Source organism: Falco naumanni, chromosome Z, assembly GCF_017639655.2.
Source record: "Falco naumanni isolate bFalNau1 chromosome Z, bFalNau1.pat, whole genome shotgun sequence".
NCBI lineage: Eukaryota > Metazoa > Chordata > Aves > Falconiformes > Falconidae > Falco > Falco naumanni.
This window is the reverse complement of record NC_054080.1, coordinates 76,383,497-76,402,542: the sequence shown is the minus strand read 5'-3', so window position 1 is coordinate 76,402,542 and position 19,046 is coordinate 76,383,497. Positions and strand designations below refer to the sequence as shown.

General features: G+C 45.3%; 1 protein-coding gene across 5 annotated transcripts in view; it reads right to left on the bottom strand.

Annotated features, from left to right (window-relative positions):
• The window catches only part of FAM219A (family with sequence similarity 219 member A), a 103,327-nt gene that overhangs the window by 11,506 nt on the left and 72,775 nt on the right, over positions 1-19,046 (bottom strand). For 3 of the 5 annotated variants that reach the window (XM_040579440.1, XM_040579441.1, XM_040579442.1), the window contains exons 3-4: positions 10,027-10,089; positions 3,405-3,507 (exon numbers count right to left, since the gene is read on the bottom strand). In XM_040579440.1, the coding sequence (XP_040435374.1) occupies positions 3,405-3,507; positions 10,027-10,089 (166 nt within the window). The remainder of the gene's footprint in view (positions 1-3,404; positions 3,508-10,026; positions 10,090-19,046) is intronic. The other 2 variants (XM_040579444.1, XM_040579445.1) reach the window with 1 other exon arrangement.

The window sequence follows — 19,046 nt, the reverse complement described above, 5'->3', positions numbered from 1 at the left end:
CAAAGACTTTGGTTCATATTTAAAGTAAGATCAACCAAACTGAACAAATTGATTAAGATTCCAGGTTCAGCAGGTGGGAACTGTAAGAGTGATGAAAATCTCGTTCAGTGGGTTAACTCAGGTTTTCTCCTAAATGAAGAACTGGTCTTTAATAACACACAGTGATGCAAAATGATGCTTCACTAAGAGTTTGGGAAATACAAATCTAAAGACAATAATCCATCTCACCTGTGCTTCAACTGCTCTCTAACTACCTGAAATTTTTTTTTTTTTGCTTCTCCTCAGAAAACTTCAGGAAGCCATTACAATTTTAGCAATGCAAAAGCCTGTCAGTCACTGAAGATGGGCAGGCTCAGGGTGAGTAAAATATAACAAAGGTTATCACAAAGCAGATATATAGATTCAAAACTAGTTGTATTTTCTTACTGTGTTCACTGAAGAAATTAATTTTAAGACTGATGCAGAATTTCCAACCTGAAAATTGTCCAGGGGACTGGAGAAAATGGGGTCCACCTACAAAATGCAATACCCCTTCTCAGAGCATGCAATGGTCCTTCTCCTCCTGAAGCATGTAAGAAGGAAGTAATGAAGCAAAGATATCTGGAAATGAACCTGTGATCTGGCGGCAGCAGCCTGCCCATACAGATAGCAGAAGTACTGACTTCCATTCTCACTCTCCAATTTTCAAGTCCCTGTTTCATATATACTCACTGACATTTCTTACTGTATCATGAGCAACCAAAGCACTATCAGGGGATCTAGAAGAAGAACCCTTTGTGGTGCTATTTACTTGATTAAAAAAACATCACTACATCTTTTTCTTGAGAAACGTCTTTTTTCTTAGAAACACAGAACTTCAAGTTTTCTGCAACAGACAAAAACTGTCATAATGTCTTTGCTCAGATCTAAGTCTTTCCCTTGCATCTTGATTGTCCTCATTTTCACTTCCCACTGTCCCTGAACAAAGCCAGGTGGCAGTCATAGCTGCTTTCATCCACAACTGTCCCAGTATGAGCTTCTTGTCTTGGTGTTCTTGCTCACAACATTAAATATGTTCTGACACAAATCCAGGTTTAGGTTATCGTCAGAGTGGACTGCAATTACCTAGCTGTGCCCAAGCGGTGCGGATGGTGGTGTGGGCTCTGCCTGTGCTTGTAGCAAGTGTGCCAGCATCACTCCAACCTTGTTCACGTTTTATTTGCTCTTAGAAAGACTGTGCATGTTACGGATTCAGATCCTTTCACCTTTAAGGCTGGCCATATCCCTGCCTCAACAGAAGACTGAACGGTGAAGGCACTGCTTGGTACCAGAGGCTGGATATCAGAAATTCATCCAGATAATACAGAACAGAAGCCTTGGGGAAGGAGGAGGAGTAAAGACTATGAGATGCAATGTGGTTTGCCTGAATGAAGGAAAACATATTTGATGAGAACAGAAAAACTGTTAAAAAGGGGGGAATGGCTTTATTTTATTGCCCTTCTGCAGAGACCAGAGGAAGCCAACAGTTCAGACTTCAGCCATAACCTGGGCATTTTGCAGTGTATCCCACTGGAGTATCTCCTGCTACGCTGCAACCGTTACACTGTGAAAAGAAGCTGCTTGAACAAGCTTGTGGCATTTCTGCCTTCCTGGGGTTGCCCTGTCTCTGACAAGATAGACCGAACCATTCTGAGGTATTACTAGGACCATGCTCATGGTGCAGCTTGGTTCCCAGAAAGCCAAGGCAGCTGGGAGATGAAGGGACTTGGGCTGGTGAGGCAGACACCACTTGGGTTGGTGGGCCAGACATCTCCCAGCCTTATGGGAACAATGGAACTGCTAAAACAATGGCTGCAAACCCCTGTTTTGCAGATCCCAAGGGATGATTCTGAAAGCTCTGTAAAAAGTAACCAAGGAGAGCAAGTCCACTGCCAGCAGGCTATGCTTGGTCCTGAGGGGTCCACACGCTCTCTTAACAGTGCTCAGATATCCACAAATGGAATAAAACCGAGCTGGCTGTTCGAAAGCTTTTGTCAATAGGTGTCACTGCTCTGCTCTTCCCCACTCAAATCACTCTATTGGCAGCTCAAAACCAACCACCTTTCCAAGCAGAAGTCACTAATTTTACAGGTAGGCACCTGTACTTACCCCATCTTCTCTCCCTTACCATCTTCGTCCACTAATCTCAGTGTTTCTATATCTCTTAAGCAGAAAATCTGCTACCATTACTCTCCAGAAGCTAGCATGCAGCCTATTGACAAAAGAAACCAAGTCTTTACATCTTGGATTTGGACTACAAAGAGGAACAGTGGGTGTGGAAAACCTGTCTGAGACTTTGCTGAATTTCTTGCTGCCACAAAGGGCCTGGCTCCTTTATATGGTCTCAATAACCAAACACAGAACAGGGAGCAATGCAGTGTACTCCACCAACATTGCAGGGGCTTACACATAAAACTTGTCAAAGTCCTGGCTGTATTTATGACTACTATTTTGGGTTTTGGGAATTAATGTGAAAAAGGAACTTCATTGTTGAATGTGTTGCATATGGAGAGGCTCTAACCTGCAGCTCCTATTCTGCTTAATGTATGATTCCATAATACTTAATCCATGCAACTCTCCCATTCATCCGTAAATGCCCAACATTCACGCAGATTCTTCCGTCATTTTAGGTGAGGTGCTTCACTAAAAACTGCCACCTTTGTAGTATCATGCAAAGCATGCAGTTGTGTGGGCTCAGGGGGGTTCTTGCCTCCTGAACACAGGTAAGTGATACACTGGTGTACTGAAGGTTGCAGGCAAAAAATATAAATACTCTAAAAGAAAGTATTCAGCTAGGAATGTCTTTGCTTACAGTGGTTCATAGCACTGCCTGTCATGATGTGCCAAAACAGCTCCAGCAAAGCATGACCATGCTGTTCAGTGTGGAGGAGGTATACAGCAAAGCAACAGAGATGGATTATTTACAAGCCTTAAGTCAATCAGTATGGGGAAGGGTCATCATCAAAAAGAAACAGGGGAACTACTGCGATAAAAGCAGCTAAGGCAGAACTAAGCTCTAAACCAGTCTGTCTTACACAAAGCAGCATCGTACCTCTCCTGCTGGCAGGATTATGTGTTACATGACGGTACCCAGAACATGCAAGACAACTGTTAAAAACCCCCTGATTTTGATCAGGTTGGGCTACCTCTGCCTCCTGCAGGCTGCAGTGTCACTGGTCCCGGGCTCAGCTGTCCCTACATCTCCCCAGGGGATGGGATGTGATGCAGCACTGAGCATTTGGGCCCGCCAGCTCTGGGAAGGGCCATGACTGCTCTCACAGCGTATTTGGCAGTAGGTGAATCGCAATGAACATCATCCTTGCCCATCCTAAGGCCATTAGGGATTGCAGCTTAGAGCACAGCTGAGTGCTTTGCCAGCCTTTTACCTTGTTCGTGCCATCACATTGTTCTTCTTGGGCTGCTGATTAACTGGGCTTCCCATGTTGCCATTCTTCAGGGATCCCTTCCGAGCCAGCTCTCTCTGCTTTTCTGCATATGGAATACAAAGGGGAAAAGCAAAATTAAGGCAACAGCCTGACTGGCCACGATACATCTGCAGAAACCCATATTTGAGAGCAGCAAAAGGCACAGCTGGATCAATAGCAAAGACCATGAGCTTTCCACCTCACAAGGAGGAATAGTGCAAAGGCTGGAAGAGCTGTGTCTCATTGCCTCCAAGGTCACCACGGCCTAAAATTGATGTACGCTGTCTCACAGCAACTTGCTGACAATACCACACTCAGACGGTCACAGAGCTTCTGGATGAGACCCAGCTGAGGCAGAGAAAGGGCACAGGCCTTGTCTCTGTCTGCACCCAGCTGCTGCATGGACCCTAAGACTGTGCTTTGCTCTGGGCAAGGGAATTTATCTTTCTACCTTTTCTCCTCCTGTTGAGGCTGCCACTTAGGGACCCAGAGGGGAGAGAAATGTGTCTCTCCATCAAAGCCGCACAATCACTTAGTATTAGTCTAGCCTAACTTGACATCAGGCCTGAGTTATTACTGTTTCCCTAGATGGCAGCTCACCAGACTTAACACACCCTACAGCTGAAAGTGTTGCTGCCTTCCCTGCTTCTCTTCCTGCCTGGCAATCTGTTATGTCTCCCATGTATCTTTTTCTTTTATCTCACACTGGTTCTTGGGAGCTTGCCTTCTTCATTTCTAAAAACAATGTGAAACATTTTGCAGCTGCATTTTTAAACAGCATATTGCTTGCTTGAATTTTCAGAGTGTGTTCTACTCACTGTTGAAATGTACTTAAAATGCGGACACTACGTCAAGCTTTCCTTATGTATTAAGTGCAAGAGGGGATTTAAATTAGCTTCTCCTTTAGCAGAGAGAGACTATTTCTCTTAATAACTTCTCACCACAGCATCACAACTAGAACCGAGGTCCTGAAGTTAAGCCTTCTGCAGGTATACAGTGTCTGTGCTGTATTAATATGGCCCCACCTCCAGCAAGGATAGGAGCCCATGCATGATGCGTTTTCATATAAATAACATTCAGTTTTCTGATTCAAAGTCCTTCCTTGTTCCTTGTGGTAAATCAGTTGGGCTGAGTTGGCAATCAGCTGCAAATCTGAGTTAACTGCCCCAATCTCATCCTGCAACGTCAGGCAAAGTTTGCAGGGAAAATCTGATTGTAGGGCCAGTAAGGCAGGAAAGGGACTGGTTAAAAATGTTTTCCAGAGTGTGAGAAAATGTTGGGAACTACTTTTTGTGGCATGCCTGAATAATAGGGGTTTACCAGACTGCTTGCTGGGGAACATGAATAGTGAATTTGTTTTGCTTCTCCTTCCCCTCCAGTGTGTGAAATGTGCTCTTGCAGATTTTATTCCCCTTGGAGAGAAAAGCACCTTTTCCCACTTGTCATGGAAACATGGTGTGCCTACCAGGGCGTGCAAGTGCAAGGTGGGCCATCTCTGTCCCTTCCACGCAGGTAAAAGCAGGGGCCACATGTCCAAAGCTGTTTTTTTTGAGGGACAAATAAGCAGCAGAGATACCTAGAGATCACGATGATGAGCACGGCTGAGGAACCTGCAGAGAAGAGCACATACTCCTACAAACCATGCCCAGCCCTGCTCCTGCTGACAGCAGAGGTGAATAAAATGCTCATTGAACTTGGCAGGAAAAGAATCGGATAATAACTTTCTCTGGCACGAGCAACAAGAGACTGGTACAGAATTGAAGTCAAAACCTTAAATCAGAGTAATTTCTCAGTAGTGGAACTTGCAAATGCATTGGTTATCTCTGCCTCCAGAATAAAAGCCTAGTATGTTGCAGCCACATGAATTTTGCTATTCAAACATAGAGGGTTTTACGGAGGCAAATGTTTACAGCCCTAAATACAACCCAACTTCCACCCATATACACAAGAACCTCCAGTGCCGACCACAAATACCCAGTGCTGAGACAAGCTGCCAAGGCTTTAAGAGGCTGTATAATTCACACAAGGCACCTGGCTTAGAAGCAAGGTTACAGGTTTCATTTTCTGTCAGGGCAGTTAAGGCCTGCCTGAGCCTTTTAAATGGACTGATGCGCTCTGCCCCCTGTATCGATTGCTTGGTACAGGCACTAATGCCCTTCTCCAACTCAGCTTACCCACTCGGCTGATGAATCTGGACTTTGGCTAAGTGTGTTTTTCCTCCAGTAGGTCTCCCCATGACTATTTCTGTGCTATTACTGAGTCTATTGCAACATGTGAGTCTGAACAATACGAAATCGCCTTCTTTCATTTATTTAGTGGCTTGGAGTGAACAATTCCAACGCTATGTAAGTGCAGTAGGAACATCCATGTCTGTGTCCCCAGCCAAATTTCCTGACCGTGAATCAACAGTTCATCTCCCTCTGGGATGCTGTGAACTGTGAGTCCCTGGTGGCCAAAATGTGATGGCTTCCAGGGGGGATGGGAGGCCTGCTCAGCCCTGGTGTATTACGACAATCTCCTGGAAGGCGGTAGAGATGCAGGAGTCACATCAGGCTTTGATGCAAAGAAACCTATTATTTGAGCCTCACAAGTATTATGAACTACTGCTACCTTCATCATCATCCAAGGGAGCTTTTGGGTGCCAATCTCCTGCAGTAATTCTGGGCTATAAATTCCAGCCGTGCACACCAACCATCAAGTCCATCAGAACAAGGGAGTAGGTTTTCAGCACCTGTTTTCTGTGTGGTGCTTCCTCCTGGTGCAGCAGGTGTTTGTGAACTTCATTTCTAGGTAGCGAGCTCTTTCTCTAGCTTCCAGTTCATCTGTTTTTTGCCCCCGGATGTTTGAAGAGCAGGTTCCTAAACTCTAAGTACCTGACTTCTTTTTGGAAATGTGACTGATTTAGGCACTTCTGAAGATGTTACTTTCAGAGCGCTAAAAGAAAAATTTACACAGACATGGGTACCACTAGGTTTGCTTTAATCACAACTCAGAGTTGGGGCACCACCTCAGTGAGTGGCAGAGAACAAAGGAATATAGCAGAGTTTATATACACTTATCAAATCATTAGTTGATGTCCAAAGTTTTTAGAAGTTTCCTTTGGTCTTGTCAGTTCTGTGAGTCCACCACCTGACCCTGTCCCAGTTGATTCATCTATTCGGTTCCAATATCTGCCTTGGTTCCAAGGTCCTCCTTGGATCATGATCTTCTTTCTGCCTGCTTTAACTCACACAACCCTTCAATCACACTTAGTCTTTGCCCAAGCAATTCCTATTCACATATATTAATTTTTCTAAGAATACCTGCGTTTCTGAGAGCACCTGTGTATACAAATTGATCATCTATTGTTGTTCTATTCTCCTACTGATTAATTTGACTGGATTGTTAACTTAACAGTCTTGCATTAGGGCTATGGCCAAGGCCTGGTTATGCCAGTTTGCAGCTTCAGCATTTTAGATTTCTTAATTCAAAATCCATTTTCTTTAACAGAGGGTCCAACTTTTTAACAAAACTCTGTAATTTCACAAATTAAAGTAGTTCTCATAGAATCTGCATCAACCATCAGGGTAAAGACAAGGTGAGAGAAGGAACCACAACCCACCCTTGATAAGTAAATTGCATTTTTCTTTGAAGTCTGCCCCATCCTGGCTGATGCTACACCCACATAAGCATGAATCCCAAGATCACAACCCTCCACTGACACCACTGTGCTAACCTTTGTGTGAAACCCAGCAACCACACACCTGCGTAATTATCAAGGAATGAAAAGCTAAGATGTTCTTTCCTTCTGGATCATTCCTGACTCTCTGATATGGTAGTCAAGTACTCCCCACTGGACTTGGATGAGACCTGTGTTCCCATATGTCTCCCCCAGCCTCAAGGCTGCTGCTTAGCTTGAGACATTGAGGGCACAGTCCCACCAGAGGGGACAGGTGTACCTTGTCCTGAGCACTTGGTGGTTTCTGGTGCTAGTTGTGAAAAGGGTTTCCACGTCAGTGACTGCTTGTGCTTCCTGCAGCGTTCCAGTATGTGCAGTGAAACTCCAGGAAGGCAATGCAGCTTGATGGAAAATCAGTGCTGACCCTACAAAACTGCCCAATTCTGGGCAACTCTGGGGCACCAGAAGAATGAGGAAGGGTTAACAGGCACTCCTGCCAAATACAGAGAAAATGGGACACACAAAAACAAATCAAAAAACAGAAGACTGATTTCTAGCCACAGGTTATTTTGTGCCTGGTGAGTTTGCTGTTGTGATCAATGGGAAGCTAATACAGCAGAGATACAAGGTGAAGGACAGAGACTTGGGAGATGGGGAAGCCAGAATGAAACAAGGTGGCTCTCCAGCTACTTCAGAGAAATCACTAATTACTGGCAATTTAACAGCAGAGCTCCAATGAAGCTCTTTACATTGCATTTCCAAGTGTTTGAAATAAGTTGTTTACCTTTCATTTCACTTGCCTGTTCTACTTTTTACCACTGTAGAATCATAGAATTGTTTAGGTTGGAAAAGACTTTTAAGATCATAGAGTTCAACCATTAACCCAGGACTGCCAAGTCCACCACTAACTAAACCATGGCCCTAAGCACTGCATCTACAAGGCTTTTAAATACCTGCAGGGATGGTGACTCAACCGCTTCCCCAGGCAGCCTGTTCCAATGCTTCACCGCTCTTTCAGTGACAAAATTTTTCCTAATATCCAATCTAAACCTCCCCTCGAGCAACTTGAGGCCATCTCCTCTTGTTCTATCACCCTGTCACCTGGGAGAAGAGACCGACCCCCCTGCCTACACCCTCCTGTCTGTATTGCCCATGATGGCAATTGCTGAGGGATCTCCCTGTCCTTATCTTGACCCACAAGCTTTTGTTATATTTTCTCTCCCCTGTTCAGCTGAGGGGGGGAGTGATAGAGCAGCTGTGGTGAGCACCTGGTGTCCAGCCATGGTCAGCCCACCACAGATAATCTTCCTAGCTCCATGCTTGAGTGGAGCAAAGCAGCACTAGCTTCTGTTTGAGTGGAGAGCTCGGAGAACACAGACAGATGTGCCGTCAGCCTGACGCACTGGGGAATTTGGCTGCACCAGTTCCACTTAAGCTAATCCTGGATATTGTGTCAGAAGAGGAACCCATGGAGCGGCACATGCCTGTGTTTGTGTGTGAGGAGGTGGTCCACGATCCTCTTGACACCACTATATTGCTCTGAACAGCATGCGGGACAGCCTTTCATCTGGACCTGCCAATCACATCACATCTTGCCCCTCCCTTCTTGTTCACCTTGTCACTTCATCTTTAAGATACTCTGTCCCCTTGTGATGTTAAAATCTTTTAAAGAAAGAAGATTAACCTGCTCAGTGAGCAAGCTGCTACCTATGTGCTAGCCTCACACCAGCCTGCTCTGCTGGCTGACCCAGCAGAGCCACATGGTGTCTGCTCCAAGGTTAAGCTCTACTGGTGATAAGACAGCAGCCAAAGAAGCCCATGGAGCTTTCAGTAAGGCAGAAATAACACCTAGGTATAAAGCAGCAAAAGAAACACATGCTGCAGACACGATCAGGAACATAACTGGCCCAGCCTTGCATCCTGTTTGGCAACAGTCTCGTATTATAGCAGCACACAAAGGTCCTCAATAAGATGGTGCCCCAGCATGCTAAGCACTCATCAAACTGCCCCTGCCCTGGTGTGCTTTCACCTGCCCAACTTAGGATGTGTCAGAGGACAGGCAAATAACTACGCTGACAAATGAAGCCCATTCCCACAAGGAACCTCTGCTAGAGAAAGTCGTGTCTAAGTCAAGAGGGGCCTGAATTCTCCCCTTAGCACTTGAGAACAGCTACAGCCCTAATGCATGATTTCAAGCACTTCTGTATTACTTAGTGCAATTTAAAATGCTTACCTGTTCTGCTGTCTGGCTGTGTCTAGCTGCTTTATGATGAGGGAAAATAGTAATGGAGCATGTGAAGCAGAATGGACTTAACATGACCATGTCTGTGTTAAAAATTCAATAAACCCTTACAATTACTCCTCTGGTCTCAGTGTTTAAATGAAATCATAACTGGTTTTAATAACATTTTCCTGGGGTTTAAAAATGAAATGCTGAACAGCTTCTTTGGGACATGTTGCTCTGTAAGGGAGCACTGGTTTTACCTACACTCTGCCCCAAACCAGAAATTACAAAAGTAGCCATAAGCTTCAGTCTCCTGCAGAACTGCTCCTTTTGTGATATCAGGCAAAGCAGACAACCCAGGAACTTGGTGAAGATCACCCTATACTAAGCTGAAGAGCTATTTGAAGAGTGAGACTCCCCCATATACACAGTTCCCATGTGTTGCAAGATAATGAGTGACTCTGGCTATGGTCGGACAGGGGTGGGTGGAAAGTAGTTTAGGATGCCATCACCTCTCACCACCACCGTGCTTGACTACATGCATCCCCCTCAACTCAGGCAGCCTGATCGGCATAAATGCCTTTCAGTGGCAGATAGGGCTGATTTTTCCTTTGCACTGTGGGCTGGAAGCACACAGACCACTCGTATCTCGCTGAGAGCTGCTAGCTGAACCTCGCTAACTCAATTGCTTGTGAACCCACCTGACCAGGAGGAGACGGAGCTTCCTGCTATGGGGACAGTGCAGTGTGGGTCCACACAATTTGCTGCAGTGGGAAGACAAAGAAAAATTAATCCAGTGTGACAGAGTTGTATTCTTCCATCTCCAAGGTCTATGAGATGAGATTTTGGGATGTATTTGCCTCTCAGTTCCTCACAGTCGGCTGAACCGTTTCAGAGGCTGAGGACTGCAGCGATTCCCTGAAAAATTCTATGTTCTCAGGCAAGATGAGTAAATCACACAGTAAATAAAATTAATCTATCTGTTCAGATCCCACTGAACGATGAACAGAGTTGTGAGCAAATGGAAGGAGAAAGAATAAACTGCCGACTACAACTTGTACTTCAGGCCCAAGACCTGATTTCATCTCACTTGCGGCCTTTAGCTCAGGGACATTAGCATACATCTAGCTAATGATGAAACCTTCACTACCTTCCACCTCTGAGAGTATTTGTCAGCAAGGACTGTGTCGCTTCTTGGAAAGATTTTAGGGTATGTACATCAAAAGGGGCTTTGCCTGCAGATTGTATAGAAAGGGAAGTATAAGAAAGCTGGGTGCCAGAGCCACGCTGATCCCCGTGAGAGCAGTGCACCCCGGGGAGATTTGGAAAGCATAAATGTGACCACGTGGGTGGCATTAGTGCAGCTGATGGCTGTGCCTCCCTGAATCATAGAGGCAAAATAAAAGTGATTTTTACTAACCACGGGCAGCAGAAACAAAAAGGATCTGTCTGCGGCCAGACTCCTGCTCTGAATACAGGGAATACGGTTTCAAGCTGATATACGCTGGGCATCAGCACTGATTATTCAGGACAGGCCATCTGAATCGGGATTGTTTCACCCAGCTTCAGAAAAGACTCTTCAGATAAGCAAGGGTCAGATAGCTAAGTCATCCAACTACCAGCTTGGGCAAGACACAATATTTTTAGCTGAAGTGTGTTATTTCTGCTGACCCAGCCAAACCTGGGGAAATTAGTGAACTACGCCTAATTGTGAGAACTGGCTAGGAAGAGCAGGTCCTCCTTGGACCAGGTTTTAAACAAGTAGCTGCATTTCCTTATGTTTTGTTGATTTGGCTGCTGCTCTGTCCCTTTGGCATGGCTGAGAGCTGGCAGAAACACTGGTGGGCTCTGAGTGGTTTTAAGCTCCCTTCAGCTCCAGAAAAGGCCTGGCAGTCAAAGAACTGGCAAATGACCTAGGGAGTACAAAGACAACATTTGCATCTCTTATTCAAGGATGCAATCCTTAGCTTTTCACATAGGAGCTATCACAACATGCAGTCAGTGCATTCCATGCACAGCAATGCAGGGCTTATTCTGGGGTAATGCTCACCTACAGCGCTGCCTCCACAAGGTACAGAGAGGTTTCTGATGGCCTGGCTGACGTTACTTTTTGTGTTTCCCATCAGAAAACACACACCAAACTGAAGTGCCATTATATTCCTTAGCAAACAGGAGGACAGGTAAATGAGTACTCCAGCCCCAATCAAAGCTATCATCTACTTACACTACAAGCATCACCAAAAGTGGCTTTACGTTCCAGCAGCATGCCCCTGCCCCTAGCCACACTATCCCAGGCCCAAACTCATTTATCTGACCCTCATGAGATTATAGGAAGGAACAACTTCTCCATTTATATCCACTCTGTTGGGCTTTGACATTTAGGAGAGCAGAGCATCGAGCGCAATTAAGTCATCTAGCAAAGAAAACCTTACAGATGTACACTTAAGGAAAAAAAAAAAAAACCAACTATTTTGGACACAGAGTATTTTGCCTCTTCATGGCATGACATAATTGCAAATCATCTTTGGAAAACAGTAAATTGTATTTTACTGCTGGGAGAAACTATTGAACTGATTTACCTTAAAGCTACATAGGGCACCCGTGGCACCAGAGGAGCAGAGAACAGGGATTCCGGGCTCCCAGTCCTCTGCCTGAGCTGTCCCTGCAGCCATTTCATTTAGACAGGTTGCAACCATGTAGCAGCAGGCAGCAATTTATCGCTGTCTGTATTTGAACATCTGTCTGTACTGATTTCAATGGCAGCTATTGTCGCAGCTCCCAGCTCGCAAGGGCATTTTGTTGTGATTCAGCCTGTGCTTTCTCACTTAATTTTTAAGGACTGAGACTTTCATTCCTAATGGCTGCAAAATACTGTATATAAAGATTTCATTTATAACGGTCAAAATGGGAATATATGAACAGCAACATTTTTATTTATTTTTTTTTCCATTTTTCACATTTACTTTGAGGAAGGGATTTATTTGGTATTTGCATGTACTTTCCAAAGAATATTTTTTCTAACAAACAGAAGAACAAAGGTAGGTATCTGGAGGAGTGTTTGCATGCTGACAAGCCAGCCACAAAGTTTCAGTTTATAAACTGAACTCTACGAAATACGATCCGTAAAATGGAGCTACTCTCTCCCTAACATATTTTAGATGGGCAGACAGAATTAAGTTATTTCACCTTGAAAGAACTTCTGCAAATGCCCCCTCATCACTTCTACTCAACTTAACACGTTTAAGTCAAAGCCATTTGCTTGACACAGGCACAGACAACCCCCCCCACGCACACACTCACAGCCACCCACACTCACCCACCCACCCCATCCCACAACCAGAAAAAGGCCTCTATCAGGTGCAATTTAACTCTTCTCATTTAAGCAGTTCTCTTCATTTAAGGCATCACTTATGCTAAAGGCATAATCTACCAAATAAGCAGTTAATATTGGTGCCCACAACACATTTGTTATGGGTCCTGGTGTTCTGTGAAGAAGCATTAAGGTCACCGACACATGTAGTTAAGTGTGTTATGTGTTTAGGAGAGCAACAGTACAAATTTGCTAGCCAAATACTCACAGCCTTCAGCGTGTAATCAGGAGATCATCACCATCATCATATAGTGCATATTGGTATAAAACCCACTTGAACAGACTCTGACGTAAGTACACTTGAAGTGCATACACGGACAAATGTCCATGCTTGCACGAGTCTAAAATACGCAGTAAGTGATTGGTCTATAGCAGAAAGCATGTGTTTTATAGCTTATATAAACTACACGTTTTAGTTTATTTTTAAGATGTTGTAGTTGTGAAAGCTTTCACTGGCTGGCAGATATTGCTGTTTGGAATGACTTGTTGAGTTCTCGTCTTACTAGACTAGTAGCCAAAACAAATAGGGACAGAAGTGCTAATGCCACAGGCAGCATGTGAGCTTGGAACAGACTTGCAGCTTGCTGACTCCAGCATCCTGCTTGGAAAGGACCCTTTGAGTTTTCTTGTTCCCAGGCCTGGACTACAGCTGACAGTCCCAGCCATGTTTCTGGCTTTGATTTAACAGCAAAATGTCATTTGATCCATTCTGTTTTATCATCTGCTGCACTGGGTTTCTACAGCCCTTTGCATTTCAAACCAAATTCTGTATTTTCTATCTAGTAAAATAAAAGCAGATGAAGAAGGCAACCAGGCTGGTTAACATGCTGAATGGATGGATACACCTCACCCAACCATCCTTTTGAGACTTCCCTGCTCTGCAGTATGATACCTACTGTCTTCTTCCCCGAAAAAGGGAAAGAAAGCATTACTAACTTACCATGTTGCCCTCCACCCTGCTCCCTAGAAGAGGACTTCCAGGCACTGTTTCATTTAGACTAATTGCCTGTTTGCAATATAACTCTATGAGAGAACAGGGTATGTGCAGCCCAGGGTGCCTCTTCCTACTATTCAATTTCTCAGTCCTAGTCCCACATACTTGGATCAGTAGCGGCTCAGCCACAGAGCTGTCCCACACAGCAGACCTGCTCCCTTAGTAGGATTACTGACCTGATCTCTCCCTTAGCGAGACAGCCATTGTCTGGAAATTGGACAGCCTTAGAACTCAATTAGTTATTTAATAAGCTTATGATTAACCAATCTGCTGATTAAGCTTTCATGAATTATGCTGACAAGAATTCTATTTCAGAGGGATAGTGGTCGCTAATTTAATATTTTTCCTTCTGGAACAGGGTTGGGGATCTGCGTGAGCCCTTGTACATGCCATGCCCTGACACTTCTCTCCTGCTGCAGAAGAATCTGCAAAAGCTGTTTGAGTGGCACTTGGGGCTGCTGCCCCATCACCAGGACATGTGGCCCTTGGAGACAGCTTGGCATTGCAGCCTGGTTGTTATACCTGGTGCAGCTTAAAGATTCCCACTTCTCTCTCCTGAAGTCCTGCCAGGCAGCATGGAGAGAGGCAAGCAGCTGCAGACCTCACAAGTACAGTCTGAAAGAGCCTAGCCTGTCATTTTGATATCCACCCTGCTCTCATCTGGATTCATGTGGGTGGCTCACCCCAGGGAGTAGAGGGAACTCCTTTCCTCTTTCTTTTTGCAATGAGTTTAGAGAAAGCTCATAGCTTCATCTCCAGCTTTGCCCTTTGCCGCGTGCTCTGAAGGATGGGGCTCACTGGGTACTGTGATCTGTTCCTTGTAGGGTGCCTTGGCAGAGGGGGTAGGATGTTGCCACCTTTCTCCTCAAGCTCAGACCCTGCTTTGGGGAAGAAATCAGAACTGGGCTCAGGGATTAGTCCCAAACTATCATAAATTATTAAATTTTTTTCCACCCTCAAAGGATCCCGTCTTCTTTCTCAGATGGGTCTGCTATCTGCCAGTGTTAACCAGTAGAGGATGGCAATGGGATTGGTTAAGGTGCCGTTGCCAGCTCTTTTATGTTCCTTAACGTCCTCCTCCTTCTAGACACAGGGTTGAGGGTTTGGCAGCTGCCTTTTCCTTCCACCTCTCAGAGGGACTGGTGGCAAAACACAGCCATGCCTTGAATGGCAGAGGGAAACAGGACTGGCAAGGAGAAAACTTATGTCCCTGCTGAAACCCCCGAGAAAGGGGCTTGAAAGAAGGTGAAAGAAAAGATTGCTGGCTGCAGCTGCTTTGAGTTCTGGAGGACCTGAAGCAAGGCTGGGGGATGAGAGATGTCATCTCAAACTGCAGAGCCCTGCACTGGGAAATCAAACGTGCACACTGCTCAGCTGAAGCCTCTGACAAAGAAGCAGCAGTTCTGGTGGCAGGGAGAGCTCAAAGGAATGCAGGGAAAGGCTGGCTCACACTGCAGATAGCGGTAACGTACAGGAAAGATGAAGACAGTTCTTAATATAGAACTCTGATGTCAACGAAACACAGTTTAGTATTATAACGCTGATGTATTTCACATCTTTGTTACCCTTTGTCAAGACAGCATGCAGGGCAGTGATGCTCGGAAGCAGTTTGCTAATGCAAGTTGTCAGGCACTGGTGTGTCTTTTCAGGGCTGTTGTTATGGCACTGCCATCCCAGTGCTGCTCACTGCCAGGCCCCTGGTAGCCCCAGAGGAAAAAGGATGGGTGCCAGAGCACTGCTGGTCTGAGCAAGGTGTAACACTGCTTTTGGGGGGCACTGTAAAAGGGAGTCTAGGCAAAGGGGAGGCAGGTATAATCTAGACTCTGAATGACAGACCCCATGCCTTTTACTAATCCTGCAAAGATTCAAACTTTTACATCTTGCCACAGCCAAGATCCCATTGACTGGCAAATGAGCCCACCTCCCCCAAACAGCAGGCAGGGGAAGTTTCCAGCTCTACCTCACAGCTGCCTACTCTCAACACCGTAGCACTAAATGAGATTGCTGGCTACACTGCAGCTGCCAAGCCTCCGTTATCTGACCCACTCTCCTAAATGACCCACTGAGGCAGAAATTCTGGCAGACCAACATTTTTATCTCCCTGCTCAATGGCCAGCTGTATGCACTGAAGGGAGGAAAAATCCCAGCTTGGATCTGCCTATCAGAAGACCATTAGCTAAGGACTTTCTACAGCATTTCTAAGAGAAAAAGGGAGGAGACAAACAAAAGCAGTAAAAGAATTATCATATTTTTTGTGCCCCTTGCATGCCTGGGTCAGGCTTTTGTTGGGCCACAGCGCATGCACGTTCAGCTTCACTTGGAACATACATATTTGTGAGCTAAAACTGCCAACTGCATACAAACACAAGGCTTATTGTTGTACAGTTAGCTGTTTGGCTGCCCAACTGGAGCTGGAGATGAGAGGAACAGAAGAGCTGCACAAGTGAAGAAGGAGAAAAGCAGCCTGAGGGTCTCAGCGAGTAATGCTTTATTGCAGTAGTGCTAAGGGACTAGTGAGTGTACATAGAAGACAGGTAGTTCCTTGCCTAAGGAAATTAAGACAGAAAACAGACTGTGCATAAGGAGTACAGGCAGCTAACTGACAGGTGTTTCAGTGATGTGCAGTGTCTCTTGCTTCCAACTTCAGTTTGAATTATCTTTCAATAATTAAGATATTCAACAGGCTTTAACTTGTATACACAGGTGCTTAAGCACAGCTATGAATGAAATGATGACAAAGTGGAGCGAGGAGGCTCAGGTTTTTTCCACTGATAAAAACTCTGCCAGGGTCTGTGCTAATTCCAGTCCCTTTTAAAGAAGTTTGTAAGAAATTACCTGCCTGCCCTTCAGCCAGTTGGTACTTCCAGGTAGACAGGCAGAGGGGAGGGAAGAGGACATGGCAGTGGGGAGATGCTGGCTGGGTTCTGCACATCTGCCAATGGAGTGGGCAGCAGGATATGCTGGAACAAAACCCTACAGACTCCAATTTAGAGCAAAAGATGAGATGAGCAGGGGATTGTTATCTTTAGGTATGGTGGGATTTCAGAAAGCCTTTGCAGAGATACAAGCTTGCTTTGTTTTTCTTTTTGCTATGCATTTTTGTAAATAAACTGATTTTCCTGTTCATTATTTGTTTTGAATCAAGAACACAGATTTCCATTGCCCACCAACTGCATGCAGGGCTAGTAGTATCAGCTGTCATACTTTTTGCCTCGCTATTTCCCTCCATACAAGCATCAGCAACTTCTAGGTCATACTGTATCTCAAATTACCCTAGGGAGAGAAAATAAGGGTGACAGGATCATCTGTCCTGAAGTCAACTTCAGTGTGAAGCAACACCAGAAACTCTCTCTGAACACACAGGCTGGAGTGTCTGCAGGAGATGGGGAGTGGGAGTGAGGCACTGGCTCCCCTAAGGCAGAAAGTTCAGGCAATTGCAGGGAGGATGAAGGAGCCATGGTGTACACACAGACACACACATTCAGTGACTCTCCCAAGCCTGGAATCTCTTTCTCACACACAATATGCTTGGAAAAGTCTGGCTTCTGCCCAGATCCAAACAGAAATAGCTTTAACACTCAGATTTCCTGACAGTCTCTCCACCCCACTGATGCTGGCACACCCAGTGCTCAAAATGGACTGGGAAAAGCTGTGAACACAGTGAAAGGGTGGCAGAAAATACTCTCTGCTTTCAGCAGAGAGTATTTCAAACAGCTTTTTGTGGCTGCTAACAGCTGCACTTGTGAGGTGAACAGAAGGGCAATGCCAAACTTTGGGGAATAAAAGCCCTTTAACATCTCGCCAGGTCAGCACCAGTACAGATGTGGAAGAAGCCAAGGGACTGACAGCCTTCTCCTTTCCAGGATGGCACTCGAGCCAAAATCTGGGGACACTGGGATCTGCTGAGCTGTCTTCAACAGAGTCTCTCCTTGGGCAGTGCATGCGCTGAAGGAATGAGAGAAAGAATCATAGTTTTCTGATCACCCAATACACAATCCAGCAAAGTCACCTGATTAAGGGGACATGACCTGACTTGGAGTTCACAGAGATAAAAACCGAGGAGAGGAAAAAAAAAAACCCTCAAGCTAGCATTTTTGTATCCCCATCTGTTCCCTGGGTGCCTTAAGTCACATTGGCTCAGTCCAAAGACAGAAACAAGGTTTCTTCCTACCAGGTCTCCAGGATCCAGTAAAATACAAAGGAAGGAAAGCTGCACCTCCTTTCCTGACCATGCTGTGACAAAGCTGTAAGAGCAGCTCTGACTGTGTCACCTCTGCAGCAGTGTCTGGTGGGAAATGCATGGAGAGCCACTGCTCTTCCACATCCCTCTGGAGAAGATGGTACTGGAAAGCGGAGGCAGAAAGTCTTTTTTTTTTTTTTTGTAAATCACCATCAATTTGATGTTTAAAAGCGGTGAATTTGAGTAAATTCTCAGTAAGTTGAGAACCCCAACGAAGTGTCTCTGCTGTTTCTGTGCTGGTGAGGGTGATTTGCAACAGCAAATTCCAGTAATACAGAAAAGTAAATTTGGGGATTAAACCTACTGCACTTTGCTCAGTGGAGAGACCTCTGTGAGTCGGACAGTGACGAATGGTTTTCTTTACTTGGAGTGTTAAATGCACTCTGCTTAGTTCCATTGACCTTGTGAAAAATCATACTTAGGAGTCACCGCTGGCTCCATAACCTGATCATCTGTAACAGACCTCATGAAGGTCAACCAACACCTACTCATGACAGTGCAAGGTGCAGAGGACCCAGCAAGGCATCACCCTGAGACAGCCTGTGTTTATCAGGTATATCTGTCAGTCTCCAAGTCAAGCCAAAACTCTCCAAGCGGAGGAGGTAAAAGTCAGTGCCAATGGGGCACTCTCATTCTGGAAGCCTCTGAGGTCCAAGGCCACCACTTGAAGTCATTGGGTGCCCTCAACACTGCTGGACTGACATAGGGATCCATATGTAGCAAACCCCAGAGGATTTGACACCACCGTAAATCATAACGTGCCACTACCTACCCTTTCCTTTCACCTAACATAATCCCATTTCCTCCTCAGAGCACAGCTCAGAGTACTCAGTCTTTCAACAGCCCTGTTAACCACTGCTAAGGGCCCCCTTGAGCCCTAACTATATGATGAGTACTCAGAAAGCCAGAGTAAGTAAAGTAATGAGGTGAAGGACCAGAAAAAATGTACTCATGAATCTTCATTTTCAGAACCTCAGATACTCTCTGCTTATTTTTTCCCAGTTCTGTGATTCTGCCTCTGGATTACAGAGCTGGTCTGTGAGGCCTGACAAATTCCTTTTTTGTTGCATCCCACTTTTGAGAAGTTTTATTATTGTAACCTTGTTAGATACAACAA